The sequence below is a fragment of the Brassica napus genome, chromosome C6 (assembly GCF_020379485.1).
Source record: "Brassica napus cultivar Da-Ae chromosome C6, Da-Ae, whole genome shotgun sequence".
NCBI lineage: Eukaryota > Viridiplantae > Streptophyta > Magnoliopsida > Brassicales > Brassicaceae > Brassica > Brassica napus.
Window position 1 is genome coordinate 19,787,881 of NC_063449.1, and position 14,868 is coordinate 19,802,748.

Sequence of the window (14,868 nt, forward strand, 5' to 3'; positions counted from 1 at the left end):
ACCCAAAACAAATTTTTGTGAGAAAAGAAAAGAGAAAGAAAGATGAAGAGAATTTTGATATGGATCCGCTTTAACTGTCCTAAGGCTGGGTTTCTCTTCAGCCAGCAGGGTTTCTCTTCCACCACTCCCCCTGGATTTCTCTTCAGAAGTGATTCAAACCAAAACTCTTTTTTTTTTGTTTTTTTTTTTTTATCGATTTTTTTTTTTTGTTTTTTTATATATAATAGGCGATCACAAGGGAGTAAAGGAACAGCCCGGATCCAAGAAATAAGAAAAGAAAAACGTGGAGAGATGAGAAGTTTAAAGAGGAAAGAAAACAAACCAGCCAAAGTGGCTCTGATACCAAGTTGATACGCCCAAAACGGGAAGGATGGCTTTGGCCGGGTGTTTGATATGAACCGAGAAGGCGATGGCACTTCTGGAACTGGAATGGAATGAATGGATCGTCAAGAGATGCGGAATGACTCTTGATATACCCACGATCTAAGGCTAACCACCCAAGAATGAATGAATGTGTTGGCTAACCACCAAACAACACACAAAGATGAATTGGCTGACCACCAAATCAACAAGCCGGTTCACACCAATGAACTAGCTAAAGAACTCTCTCTCTCACTCAGAGAAAAGAAGAAAACAAAAATAAACTCAAACTTAGACTGATTTTATTATGAGAAGTGTTTACATATTTATACTACTTTAGGAATAGAAAAAGACTTAAGAATGTATTAAAGACAAACTTAGTAAATTGAATCTAGATGAGAAATTTAAAGACAATGTATTAAAACTCTTGGATCTCAGATCTGGTCAAAGAGACTCTTCGGCTAACGTCCAGGTTCGTCTGAACCAAGTAGTTCATTCGCGGTAAGGATCAAGATGTGAGCTGGACGATCCATACGGCCCAAATTCGCGAGAACTGAAGGTCTCCTGATTTGCAAATTGCATAACTCCCACATCTGAACTCCGTTTAATCTGATTCTTCTTCGAGGAGCTCCGTAATTGAGTTGAGAACATTCTCCAAGTGATTTCATGCGAAGAGGACTCGTTTGTTGGAAGATATGAGTCAAACAATGAACATATATCATTACTGCTTTCCATGATCAAGCCATGCATGTCTGTTTTGCCCGGTGCGCTACTCAAGGGCGCATCAGTTCTTCTATTTCATCTTCTTCTTGTTCTTCCTTTTGTTCTTCTACTCTTCTTTGTCATTCTTCAATTGTTGGGTTTGCATCGGTTACAACAATCTTCATGGATGTTACGACGGCTAAGCAGCGTCGGCCCATTCAAAAGTAAGATCCTACTCAAATTAGAAAAATGATATCTTTTTCTACCTAAAAAAAAATTAAAATATTTTCAGATTTTTTTTTCTTAGCTGAAAAAAGCGTAAAATTTTTGGTCCTAAGCCATTGATTACTCTACTTGTGCCATGGGCCGGGCCTGGCCTGCGGCTAAGTTAGGCTTTGCTTCATCTGGAATTGAGTTGGATCCAGTGTCTAGATCCCCTGCAACCCTCGGATGGAAGGATGCGTTCTTTGAACAGGTTCTCCGACCCTGAGGTCTGTTCGATGGTTCTGTGTTCGTATTCGACGGTTTCATTTTTTCGAATCCCCTTATTTTTTATTTTAGATTATATTGATAGTTCCACGAAGTTATGATCGTTGCGTTCTCTTGGCAAATGACATCTTCTTTGGTACGTTTTCTTTAAGACCAATCTTATCTTGTCGCAAGTGGTAGTAGAAGCAAACTCTACGAGATTATCATGTTTTGTATATCGTCCTCGCTAAATAATACTCAGTTTATCATCTCCTTGAACAATGGATAAAAAATGTTGCCATTTTAGAGCCGGATGTAATATATGTATAATGTGGAGCAAAAGCACATATCAGAAGTACAAATTATTCTTCATCAGCTTACATCGTGCAAATATGACTCGTTATATCTGGCAATCTTATACATGACAAAACTAAATTTTACATCTTGTTGGCCCTAACTACAACATCAAAATGTGTTTACAAGCCCTATGCCTACCTCTTCTGCGAGTTCGTCCCATACAGGCAGGAGTATCAAAACAACCAGAATAATTGCTGTCCCGACAAGTGCCTTCCTCCATGTTCCAACCTCGGTCACATCGTTCAGGCATGGTTTTTCGGGTGTTCTCTGTTCAAGAAATTTGTACTTTTATTAGAAACAGCTTGCATGGTTGAAGGTACAAAGTTACAGAAATTCTTTGTACCTGGCAGATTAGCACGTAGAGACCCCAAGGAAGTGCCAAAGGGCCACCGAGCTGAAAAGTAGGAAAAAAGTAAGGGGAATTAAACTCGAGAGCACAAATTATATCAACGCCAAAAAAAATGGCTCAGAACAGTTGAAATATACCACTCTGAGTCCAAGCATTACATAGGTCGACAACCCAAATGTAACCAGTACATTTTTCCCAAATGCGCCCTGCACGAAAGCCATAACCATGTTTCAGACGTGATATTATATATATAATGTTAACATTCTGATCCCTTGCATGAATATCTTGGAACATTTTCAGTCCATAGTTGTTTCTCAGAATAATTTTGAGGATATTTAATAATACAACACACGTGAATCAACTGCAGCAAGTTCTAATGACAAGAAGCCTTTTCCTTAATACGATTGATCAGGAATTTTTTCAGGTTCTGTAAACCAAAAGTTATACTACGCTATTAGGCATTGAAGAATCTGCAACCGTTTCAAAAACGAGACAAGTACCTGTACAGCTCTTCCTCCATCCAAACACCCAACAGGAAGCATATTAAAAGCCGTTGTTGTTAAACCACACCTTCACAAATAAATTTGTATGCACGTTAAAAGTTGTAACAATTTCTCAAATGAATAGTAGAGGGTTATAAGCCAAGGCACTAGACGCTACCATCCAGCAATAACAAGCGGATGGATCGAAACTGTTGTAGCATGCATAGCTCTGCAATCAACAGAAACGGATGTTGGAGTTAAGATTTTTTTTTTTTTTTTTTGTCTGTCTAGGTTGAAATGTCGCTAGCGGTAGAGAGCTTACGCGAATCCCAGGGTTGCTCGGCTGATGAGTCCAAGAAGTAATGAACCTTGGAATAACATGCTAGGGACCTGCACCAGATCGCTAGCTGCATCTGGGTTAGTAGATAGAAACAGACCAACAGCAAACATGGAAACTGAGAGTGCGGCTCCAGCAAATGGACCAGCTAGCGAAATGTCAACTTTTGTACTCCGGTCGGGAAGAATCGACTTGAACTGTACAAATCAAGTAAGCAGCGTCAGCCAATAGTAGTCTTGTCTTCAATAAATATTTTTAAGTAGAGAAGTAAAGATAATAAAATGTCTTCTTGTAGATGTGAATTACGTAGAGAGATCAACAGGAGAGATAAGCTCCCTGAACTTGAAAGAGTAGCGCAACAGACATGATGAAGAATACCACCTGTGTGATTGCACCAAAACTTCCGAGTGTAATGTTTGGAATGAAGTAAGGAATGCTAAGCTTTACTTTCTTTGGAACTGCAGCAAGAAAGTGCCCCAATTCCTACAAATAAATTTGAAAAAAATAAAAAGAAAAAAAATAGAGTAATGGAGCAAAAATAAGAAAGAAGCATGCCTGCTTGATATGAATATGAATATGAAAGAAACATAACAAGCTGCAACTTACATGAAACAAAAGAATTCCCAAGACACCATATGCCAAAGGCAATGCAGAATCTACAAATGGATACAAAAGCTCCATATCAGGTGGTTCAACAGCATTTGGATCGGTGAAATACCTTACCACCTCAGGAGGTAGACGGTTAATCTGTCATCAAGTAACTTCCATCACTGCATTTTTTAAGTAATCAGTGACATAATGATGGGATAAAAGTAGGGTATACCTGAGAAGCAATTCCCAATTCTACAGAGGAACCAATAGTCAGAAGAAACAATATGAATGCAATCACATACTGCCAGAGCGTGGTTGGTCCTGGCTCTGAGACTTCTTTACGAAGCAAACCAAAGCTAACACGTGCACCGCCGCGTGGATCTGGTCCCTCCGAGTTAGGCTCCTCGATCATGAACAAATTATACTTATCGCCAGTAAGCTCCGCCAGTTTCCTTTGAAGCTTTGCAAAAACATCTTCCCTTTTTCCTCTTAAGTTCCCAAGAAATAGGATGCCCTCTCCGAGATCCCCAAAGGGTTCTTCTTTCGTCACCCAGAATGTTGAATAGCCAAAAATGGTGTCCTTTATTAACTTCACATCTGCAGGGTCTACTCTCTCAGGTCCAAGAAGCTCCATTAGCTTAAAAGAGTCTATTTGGAAGCTGCTGTATGTCGGATCAATAGGCGATTCAGTTGATGGCTGAAAAAAAAAACGACACCAACTGCTCTTTAGTTGCTGCTTCCTAGTTCCTATTTTTCTAATTGCAAAACAGACTCTTCTTAATCCACAAACTTTCAAGTCTCCACTAAACAATTTTCTTTTTGGCTTTAAACAACCACTAACCAAAGGAAAATAAGGAAACATGTTTTGAAAAACTCTTGGCAATGTAAAAACCTCAAACAAAAGCATGAAAGCTACAACCAATTTGCAAACGAGGTGCCGTGAGTAAATGTTAATTGATTAAACACAGGAATGATAATGTGACAAAAAAAAGAGCCATTCTTACCATTGAAATCATAAAAAAAAAAAAAGGGAATGTAAAATCAGAGAAAATAGTGTGAGGAAGTATTATTGATTAAATCCAGAAATCATAGTGACAAGAACATACTGAAATTTGAGGAATACAAGACACAGTTTTACAATTGAAATCCGGACAAAAAGGGAACGTAAAATCAGAGACAAGACTGTGTACCCTTGAAGAAACATAAGGAGTCTTGTCGGAACCGAACTCGTTGATGCTGCTACTGTTACTTTTCTCGTCTGCATCTTCTTCTTCACGCGAAGCAGTTTCTACAGTTGAATCTCTAATAACGGACGATTTTGTGTCTCTGTTTTCTCCGCCGTCGATTCCTCTGCTATCGTTTTGATCATTGCCTAAACACTTTACTACAGCCTTAAATCCGCGGGTTTCCTCAGGGCTAGAGAAACGGTATCTCTCTCTCAATGGTGAAGTAACCTTAGGCATTGGTGTCTTAATCTTCTCCCGGAGATTGCAATGAAACGTTCGGAATCTGATGTTAGTGGCAGCTGCGAAAGCCACGCTCGTGAGAGTCCCCATCGGGTGGAGATAGAGAAAACAGATGACCAATGTTTTAAAAGATAAGGAAAATGGGTGAGAGCACTTTAAGATAAGACTAGGATTATTACCTCCCGTGCTTCTCGCAGCCCAAAGGTCAGTTAATTTCACTGTCGTCTGAATTATCTGATTTTGAAGTTGTAATGCTTGTCGGCATATAAAAATAAATTATGATTTTATCGCATATTTTCTAAACCTAGATAATATATTAACTCATAACCTTAAATACATTGTATAAAATTATAGATTTCATAGAACCTGTTTAATCTATCATCATCAAAATAAATATATTCAAATATGGCATTATAAATTTTGAAATATAATTTAATTATATATTTTAAAATTATACAATTTTATTACTAAAATTTTCAAAAATGTATACAATTTTTTTACAAAATTATAAAAATTTAATCGTAAAATCATTATTTTCTTATATATCTACAAATTTTATAAATATTTTTTAATTTTAATTTTTGGTAATTATGCAACTTTAACAAATTTATTTAATATATTTAATTAAAATAAATAGATATAAAAATCTATCTAAGATTATAATTTCAAATATATACATGTATATTCTTAAATATAATTTTTATGTTTAATAAAATCAAATTTATATTAAAATATTGATATGAAAAAGAAAATTTACAATATTAATAAAATTTTATTTTAAAATATAATTTATATTTATCTGTTAAAAAATATTTTAATTTTTTTTTACTGCACCATTTGCAGGAAGACACCTAGTATATAGGTAAATTTCACTGCATTTTCTATATAATTATAAACAAACAAATAACTAGAAAAGAAAATTTACCATAGTGTTAGGTCTGGATTTAGATAGTAGACATGAATCTTTCATTTGATTTCATTTGCTGCCTTCTAAGTATCTCCATGTTTTCTGTCTTTTTTTTTCTTTTCTTCTTGTGGTGCTTCTCAAATTCTCAGAGGCTGTGTACGTGTGTTCTAAATTGAGATCATATTAATCTTTTCGTGAACTATCACCACGACAACAAATAAACATATTCCAGTAAATTGAGAATTGATTAGTCATTTTAAATACATTGTTGACATATTTTATTTACCTTTTTCACATGCAGTATGTAGTTTTGGTTAATGTCTAGAAGTACATGAAAAAAATACGAAAGTTATAAATAGGTTAGAAGAGAAAATGGTTAATCAAAAAGATATTTGAGCATAAAGAGTTTAAGCATTTTTTTACTTTTCACTTACATGGACTTGAAAGCTTTATCATCCAACGTCAGTATCAATCCATAGCATATTGATGTTCGTCTTTTTCTCATTTCGTTAAAAGGCGAAATTCTTTTGAAAACTATTACCCAAATGTTGGACCAGAAACAATTTGGATTTGGATCTTGAACTGTAAATGATTTCGTCATTAGAAGTTGAAACTTTAGAGAGATCAATGGAGCCATTGCAAGAGATTTAAGAATTTACTATTTCTGATTGCAAGTAGAAATGGAACTAATATATGACAATTATCTAAAAAAAGATTAGTAGTTTCTAAGTAGTGGGATCATGGGTGTCGTGTGAATATATTGGAAACTTTTATTTTATATATAAAACAAATAAAAGGAAATCAGTTAATAGATAAAACATGTTTTATGCGTTTAAAATTTTCTGTATTTACATTTGTTTTTTAAATCGTTATTGTTTTTAAAATATTTTCCACATGTCAATTGTTTTTAATTGTTTTAATTTTTTTTCGACATGGCATTTTTTGATTAGCGACTTGCGTTTTAGTATATAAGGGATGTTAAGTCAAACTATTTACTTCCTTTATTTAAATACAAAGCAAATTGTATGACTTTTTTTTGGCAACGCAAATTGTAACCATAACTACCTTTTCTAATAAAATAATTTTGCAACCTTTACTTTAGTTCCAAAATTTTAGGAACCCACTTCCCCCAAATACATATATTCAGCTACGGTTATAAATATTGAATATTGTTTCTTCATTTTAGTTCATACCAAATGCCATGGTTTTATCTATTATATTAAAAGTAACTAGATTCTGAAAGGGCGGGTATATTTTTTGTTTTATATTTTTTTAGGTCTTTTCATTTGATAATTTAAATATTTTAAGGGCGGGTATATTTTTTGTTTTATATTTTTTTAGGTCTTTTCAATTGATAATTTAAATATAGGTCTAATGACATAAAACATAATAAATAATATTCTAAATAATGATAAAGATAAAAGAAATAGTTGTTGGATCCAACTTTTATCAATGGGTCAAACAAACATGTGTTTTAATAGAATAGATAGTTTAACATGTGTCAATTGTTATATTACTCATCCTCACTTTCAGATATATAATTGTTCCTTCCTTTTGGTTTGACTATTAACCTACTAACTAGCTTTTGATCCGCGCCCCCGCGCGAGTGTATATTTTTTACATAATTTATAGTTTATATATATTAAATACAGTTTTCCATATTACATATTTGCAGTGTTTTAAAAACCGGACCGTATCGACTCTCGAACCGGTCGGACCATGACTCGCTTCTCAAACCGATTTCGAGCTGTGCTAAAAATCAAATTTAAGTGCAACCATCAAATATGTGTGTCCGCTCAGATGTTTGTTTATTATTCAGACCATATATATTTTTATTGTATTGTGCTATATATATTTTTTTGTTGGATGTGTGTTGCACAGTTAGATAGTAATATTTTTTTTAAAAAAATCTAACTAATATTTTTAAAAAAAATCTAAATATGTATTAATATACAGTATGAATATAATTTGTTTTAAAAAAAATATTATATCAATTTAAAATTGTATATATTTATTTTATATCATATCTATACCGCATAAATTGAAAATCAGATATAAATCTGTACAGAAAGTAAAGTATACAAAAAATTTTATCTGAAATTTAGTTTGATATTTAATAACATTGGTCACCTGTAACTACATCTTATCTTTTAATTTCATATTTATTAACATTGAGATATATTATTTAATTTTATCATGCATTATCCAATAAATACATAAATATTATAGCCCAAAAAATAATTGTAAACAAAGCCTATTTTCTAACTGTTTATTCTAGGAAAAGTAAAAAAAAAAACCATGTATCCAAAAACATAACCACTTTATTGCTTTCTCTTTAATTTTCTGTCTGTTTCGCTTTTATTACGTGGTTACAAAATTGGTAAAAAGAAGTATAAGATTGAATTATTGATTGGCTGGATTTGATTCTGCTTAAAATATCAAACCGAGAGATTAATGGTACTGAACCGATAATTAATTTGTTTTGAATCTTATAGGTGGTTTGTAACGTAACCATAAAATCGCTGGCAAAAAAAGTCTGGGCCATCTAGGTATTCTAAGCCCAAAACAATATAATCTATTATTACTAACCATACCTACGAATTATTTATGGGCTGGCGAACAATGAGAGAGTTAAATAGGGTATGCGTTAAACGACAGTGTCAATTTCAGTTGCATTCAGTTGTAATTATTGAGAAAAATTCAGGATCAAAACTTATTTGTACTTATGTTTTAATAGTTTAGATAATTAACTAATATGTTTAATCAATATTATTTATTCATTTGATTCTTAAACATTTGCGTTATGTTTTCAACAAACGAACTGTTCACTCATTGTTATAAAACATTTGAAATCAAAAATAATATCATCTTATAACTACAGACATTTCCTAAAATATATAATATTACATTTATAAAATTATTATTATTCTTACTTATTAACCGGCCAATGTTATTTAATAGTATGATAATATTTTAAAAATTGTTATAATTAAAAATTCAAAAAATGTTTAATATTTAAACAACTTTCTATTATATATGATATTAAAGTATTATAAAATTGTTTTCTAAACCAGAATTATTAAAGGTATATTTAAATCATATTGGTTGCAAATATTACATGTACCAATTTGAATTAATAATATAATATCTTAGCTATTTATTCTTTAATCCTTCGAATAATGCAGTATTCGTCAAAATCAATAGCATGCTTCAATCTGAAACTATATTTTCCATATATGAACATATTCTAAATACAAAATTTAATTATTTAACAAAATCAGTTAAGATCCAGAAACTTTAGTCCAACCAAAATCTACAAAGTATATGTTTGGAAGTAAATTTAAGATTATTAAAACTATTTAAGTTGATATTATTAACGAAGTATTATTATAAAAATATATTTTACGGATTTTAAATAGTTTATTCGATTAAAAAATATTTATTAAATATGAGTTTACATAAAGTTAGTGGAGAACATATTAACCCATATATATATATACATATATATGTACATAACAGAATATACTAAAAATTAATTTTTTCAAACATTTTTTGAAAACTTTGTTCGGTTTTCGGTGTGGGTTGGATTTGACATTGGTTTCCGGATATAACACTTTAAGAACCGTTCGAATATATAGGTCATGTCTAATAAAGTATGAGATTTTAATTTTCTGGTCGATTCCGAGTCAGGTTATTTGGGTAAGAATATTCTTATATGTTTGGTAACTATTAACAAAATATAATATGTTGCAGACTTTAGAAATAAAGTTTAAACATAATTTTTAAAATACATATGGCACAAGTGTATAGTTATGCAATTTGACATATTTAATATAGATACCAAAAATTATATTAAATTAAAGTAATATTGAACATAAATACGATTACAAAAAATAACACAAATATAAAAATTAAATTTCTCAAAAAAATTAAAACAAAAAATATACCCGTCTTTTATAAGGGCGGATCAGAATCTAGTTTTATTTTTAATACTTATATTAAAATAATCAGTAAAAAGTATCTAACATAACAAAAACCTGTTTATCTTATCAACTGACTCAAGTTTTTGAAAAATGATTTTTTAAAAATTATTCTTTAAATTTTTATAATTTAATAATTCACTTAATTAATATATAATTAAAAGTTTTAATAAATAAATAAATATATATATGTATATATATATATATATATATTATGATAAGGTTTTAATAAATACAATATATATGTATATATATTGTGCCCCATGTTAAATTATTTTCTAGATCCGCCCCTGATTGACATGGCTGCACTTTCTGAGTGATATATATAAACACTTTAATCTATATGTGATTGGTAAGTTGCCACATATGTTGGTACTAGACACAATTCTTTCTTTTAGTTTCTACATATCTTGGCTTTGCACAAAATCGGCATTCCAGTAGTTTCTCATCGTCTTTCCAGAAAATCATACAATTGTCAACGCATACATCGATCATTCAGATGGTAGACCAAGATCCGCAACTAAACTATGCATTTCATAGAAATTTTCAGCAGCAAGATTATCTTCTAATTAATACTCATTAATTAGTTGAGCTCATGAATCCATGCAATTCTCACTTAATTCTAATCAATTTTAAGATTCACCATCCCAGATGCGAGTGATAATCTAGAAATCCCTTCTATACATCCTTTTTTTATGGTTTTTTTTTTTTGCTGCGTCTAATATATTATAAAACTGTTTTGCATCTATGTTAGGTTATTCCCTATTACTATTAGGAACAACAGCTTCATGAAATGCATCGGTAACCATGTCATGATACCTATTTCCATGTTGCTCATACTCATCTCCCGCATTATTTCCAAACATAGTCTGTCCATGGTACATATAATTAGCATTATAACTTGGTAGTTCAAATCCTTGGTCTGTACTACGACTTGATGCAATTCCCATGCAAAAATCATATGTAGTAGTTTGGTTTAAATAATCTATTATATAGATGCATTTTTACAGTATCTATTTCTAAATATGGCTCGTTCTTGCATTTTCTACAATGACAAAATATTTTACCATGTTCCCTCGCGAATGGTTGGTTAGTTGCATGTTGTAAGAATCCTCATAATCTAGCACAATACTTTTTCAGTCATTTCACCAGTCTTTGGATCTTTATGATTGTACATCAATGCCCGTAATGCGTATATTTCATGTTCGAAAGATATTTTTCTCTCTCCATTTTTTTTCTTTTACGGTGTTAAGTATTCTATTTATGTCTGCTATTAATAGACTTTTAAAAAAATTGCAAGGGATTTGCGAAAAATTTCTCCTTGCAAAATTTTAGTACTCACAGAAAAAAAATGTGTTTCAACAACTTTACTCGTTTTTTGCAAAGGAATTGCAATGGACCGAAACTGACACGAAAATGCCTCACAAAACCCTCGCACATTTGCAAGAGAAATATTCCCTCGCAAATTTTCCAGGTAACATGTTCCTTTTAGTTCCGATACAATTTTGTGAAGCAAAGTTTCCCTTGCAATTTTTCCTCGCGAATTAAGTATTTTGGTGTAGTGATCTTCTATATTGGATTCAAAAGGTTACATAACCAATTATCGATTTGAAAAGGGTTTACTCTTCAAATAAAAATGAAATTAGTTAATACATATTTCGCCGTGGGAGAATGTATAGGCCTACGTGTCCAGAACCTCTTAGACATTCAAAAAAAAAATAATTCAATTTTTCCATATGAGCTCCCGTTACAACTAACTCCTCGAAATCTCTTGTTGGCGTGGAATTATTCAACATGTTTGAAACATCAGTTGCTATTTTTTCGATCATGGCTGCTTCATTATCCCTAAAAGATAGAGAAATCAATTTATAATTCCATTAAAATACGTAGTTGTTGGTATTGTTAGGACAAGTAAAAAACAAATGTATACCAGTTGTTTGAATGGTAACCAGCGATGGTGGCCACACCTTCCAAAGCCTTTTTCCATGTCTCAATCTCGTCACTTGTTTTGCCTTTACAAGTTTTTCTAAAGGACTTCCCAAAATCTTTCCTCTGCTTCTTTACATCAGCTGGATCCACTTCATAGAAAATGGTCATAACTGTCTGACCAAGCTCTGTCCTACACTTCATGATCTCCACCAACTCGTTTAGGCACCAAGACGAAGAAGCATAGTTCTTGGAGAGCAAGATGATCCCAATTTTCGATCCTTTAATAGCATCGATAAGCTGGGGACCGATCGACTTATTCCTCTCGATATCATCGTCAATGAAAGTGTCAATCCCTTTGCTTCTAAACTCCTTCAAAATGTGACTCAGAAAGGATTTGCGGACATCTGCCCCATGGAAGCTCGGGAAGACATGGTGCTTCCAATTTGGAGGCAGAGAAGATAGAGGAGAAAGAGGAAAAGAAGACGAAGCCATTATAGTATGATTGAGATGGAAGCAATATCACACCGCTTTTTTAGAAAGCAATTGCAGAAAGGGATGGACAGGGTTTTTTTTTGCAACTGATTGAATCTTGAAAATGCTTCTATTATTGAGATAATAAAGGAACTTTCGTAGAATCCCTATATTCTGGATTTACTAGGGAGGTAAGACGCAAAATATGTGGCCAAAAATCAAACAAAAAAGATTACAATTATAAAAGTATTGGAAAATTCTATATTTATTCATAACATATAAATTTCTTATATAGGAGATTACACCGTTATAGATAAATGGAAAGATTACAAATCATAATCTCTTGGTTATGAGCCATCCACAATCTGGTTCATAACACTCCCCCTTTGATGTCATAACCATTTAGAGCTTGTAATGTGCTTTAATGTTGCCTCATTAAAATTTTACCAGGAAAACTCAATTGGGACAAAACAATGGTGAAGGAAAAAGAGTACAACACACATTACTCCCCCTGATTTGGACATTACTGAAGATCTCTTGGACCTCTCCAATTTTCTGCAATCCGTGGGTGATGAAGATCTTGGACAGAATATGTTTCGTCCTCGAACATGATAGTTAGTTCTTCTTTACCATCGGCCATGCCACAATCTGATAGAACATATTGAGTCATCGACCTCAAATACACACACACAAAATCTTGGATGATGTTGCTGTGATATGCGTGTACCACCATGTGTAAAACATAACATGTCTGAAAATAAATCAACAAAACCAAATAATCACTCTTAAAATAACTCAAAATCAAAGGCTTCTTCATCGTCCTTCTTATGGGCCAATCAGATCAGTGTCTAAAACAAGACTTTTGCATCGTCCATCTCAGGACTAAATGGACTTCTTTATCGTCCACCTTTGGACTGAATGGATCAGTGTCCAAAACAAGTGATCTCACGTCCATGTACTAGATAATGGGTGAGACTGGTCCATATTAAATCTCTTGAGTACCATTTTCTGTATATACTATTTGATGCACAAGGATTTCATTGTTAATGTACTCAAGTTGTAATCCCAAACAAAACTTTGTTTTTTTTTAAAAGATCTTTCATCTCAAACTCTTTCTTGAGATATTCAACTATTTGGAAAATTGTATCCAGAGGTTCCTAAGATATTCAGATCATATACTTTGATGATTATCAATATTGTTCTCGAGAACTTGATGTACTTTCAGCTCAATACCCTCTAGTACTTTCGTTATCCAGTGGACCATATAAATATGCAGTCACTACATCAACTTGCTGCACGTCTAATTTTTTCTCTTATATAGCCACACTTATGAGAAATCTAAAAGTAGTTGCATCCACCACATAGGAGTATGTCTCCTCATAATCTATTACTGGTCTTTGTGAGAATCCTTGTGCAACATCAGCTTTATATCTCACGATTTTTATTCCTCACAAGACCCATTTATATCCATTGGTTTTAACATCATACATCGTCTTAATCATATGGCCAAATACGTCTTTCTTCCTTAAACTATTTAACCCCACGTTTCCATTCAATCCAATATGTTCTACGAGTGCGCACTCTTATATTGAAGTGGGTTCATGATCCTCGCCTATATTCATAAATTCAAGTGCTACCTTGTATGCAAATAAATCATCTTATGTCGACATTCCTTATTGGTTCCATTATGTTCCAGACATGATATAATCGATTGAGATTCATTATTATCAGGACCTTTAATACTTTGTAGCTTGGCGTCCCAAGCTACATTTTTGGTACCTGTACCTTAGAGTCGGCCGCCTTATCTCCATGTCTGGGATGGTTTCCTTAGTAACCTCGGATTTGGATTTTGATTATAATTCTCTGCACCTTTCTTTTGTTCCCAAGGATTCTTATCTTTTGGAACCTATTGGTCTACCACGTTTCATACGTTGCCTAGACTCTGTAGCAACTTAATTGTGTCTCTTCTTGGACATCAAATTCGTTGGTGCTTTACAAGCTGGTTTATATATGACTTAGTCATTCTTTTTCGGGTCAGCAAAGGTGTTTGGCATTTGATTAGCTAGCTTTGTAAATGTATAATCTTTGGACGTCTATTTCACATTCTTTAGTCCGAGGATCTTGCCAAGACATTGATGGTTGATTCCATTATATTTCTTTTACCATTCTTTTACCAGCTTTATTATTTTTTTCTCCTCCTGGTCTTAAAATAATCTGTGTACTTGGCCTCAAATATAATCACCCATAGTTGGCTCAAAGTACTTTATTATTGTGGGAGAATCATATCCAACATATATCTCCATCCTCCTTTTGAGGTCCCATCTTAGTTCTCTGTGGTGGAGCAATTAGTACATAGACAGCACATCCAAATGTCTTATGATGGGGTATGTCTGGCTCTTGACCTGTTAATAATTGTGATAGGGGATATCTATGCTCACTAAATGGCTTGATGCGTATTAACTTAGGTGC

At 32.8% G+C, this 14,868-nt stretch overlaps 2 protein-coding genes and 1 long non-coding RNA gene across 3 annotated transcripts; all 3 read right to left on the reverse strand.

Moving 5' to 3' along the window:
* Nucleotides 1-1,877: 1,877 nt before the first annotated feature.
* Nucleotides 1,878-5,284, reverse strand: LOC106381250 (probable zinc metalloprotease EGY1, chloroplastic). Its single transcript, XM_013821141.3, has 10 exons — nucleotides 4,837-5,284; nucleotides 3,879-4,343; nucleotides 3,662-3,802; nucleotides 3,437-3,538; nucleotides 3,041-3,252; nucleotides 2,897-2,947; nucleotides 2,737-2,806; nucleotides 2,374-2,442; nucleotides 2,231-2,281; nucleotides 1,878-2,154 (listed from the first exon to the last, which is right to left on the reverse strand). Exons 1-10 carry the CDS (start codon nucleotides 5,200-5,202, stop codon nucleotides 1,996-1,998), a joined length of 1,686 nt encoding a protein of 561 aa, XP_013676595.1. The 5' UTR covers nucleotides 5,203-5,284; the 3' UTR covers nucleotides 1,878-1,995.
* A 592-nt stretch (nucleotides 5,285-5,876) lies between these two features.
* LOC111202924 lies at nucleotides 5,877-8,587 on the reverse strand. Its single transcript, XR_002655846.2, has 3 exons — nucleotides 6,454-8,587; nucleotides 6,306-6,340; nucleotides 5,877-6,218 (listed from the first exon to the last, which is right to left on the reverse strand). It is a non-coding gene; the product is annotated as an uncharacterized LOC111202924 (long non-coding RNA).
* A 2,963-nt stretch (nucleotides 8,588-11,550) lies between these two features.
* LOC106379418 (probable disease resistance protein RPP1) lies at nucleotides 11,551-12,525 on the reverse strand. The gene is made up of 2 exons (XM_013819374.3): nucleotides 11,930-12,525; nucleotides 11,551-11,844 (listed from the first exon to the last, which is right to left on the reverse strand). Exons 1-2 carry the CDS (start codon nucleotides 12,418-12,420, stop codon nucleotides 11,646-11,648), a joined length of 690 nt encoding a protein of 229 aa, XP_013674828.1. The 5' UTR covers nucleotides 12,421-12,525; the 3' UTR covers nucleotides 11,551-11,645.
* Nucleotides 12,526-14,868: the final 2,343 nt, after the last annotated feature.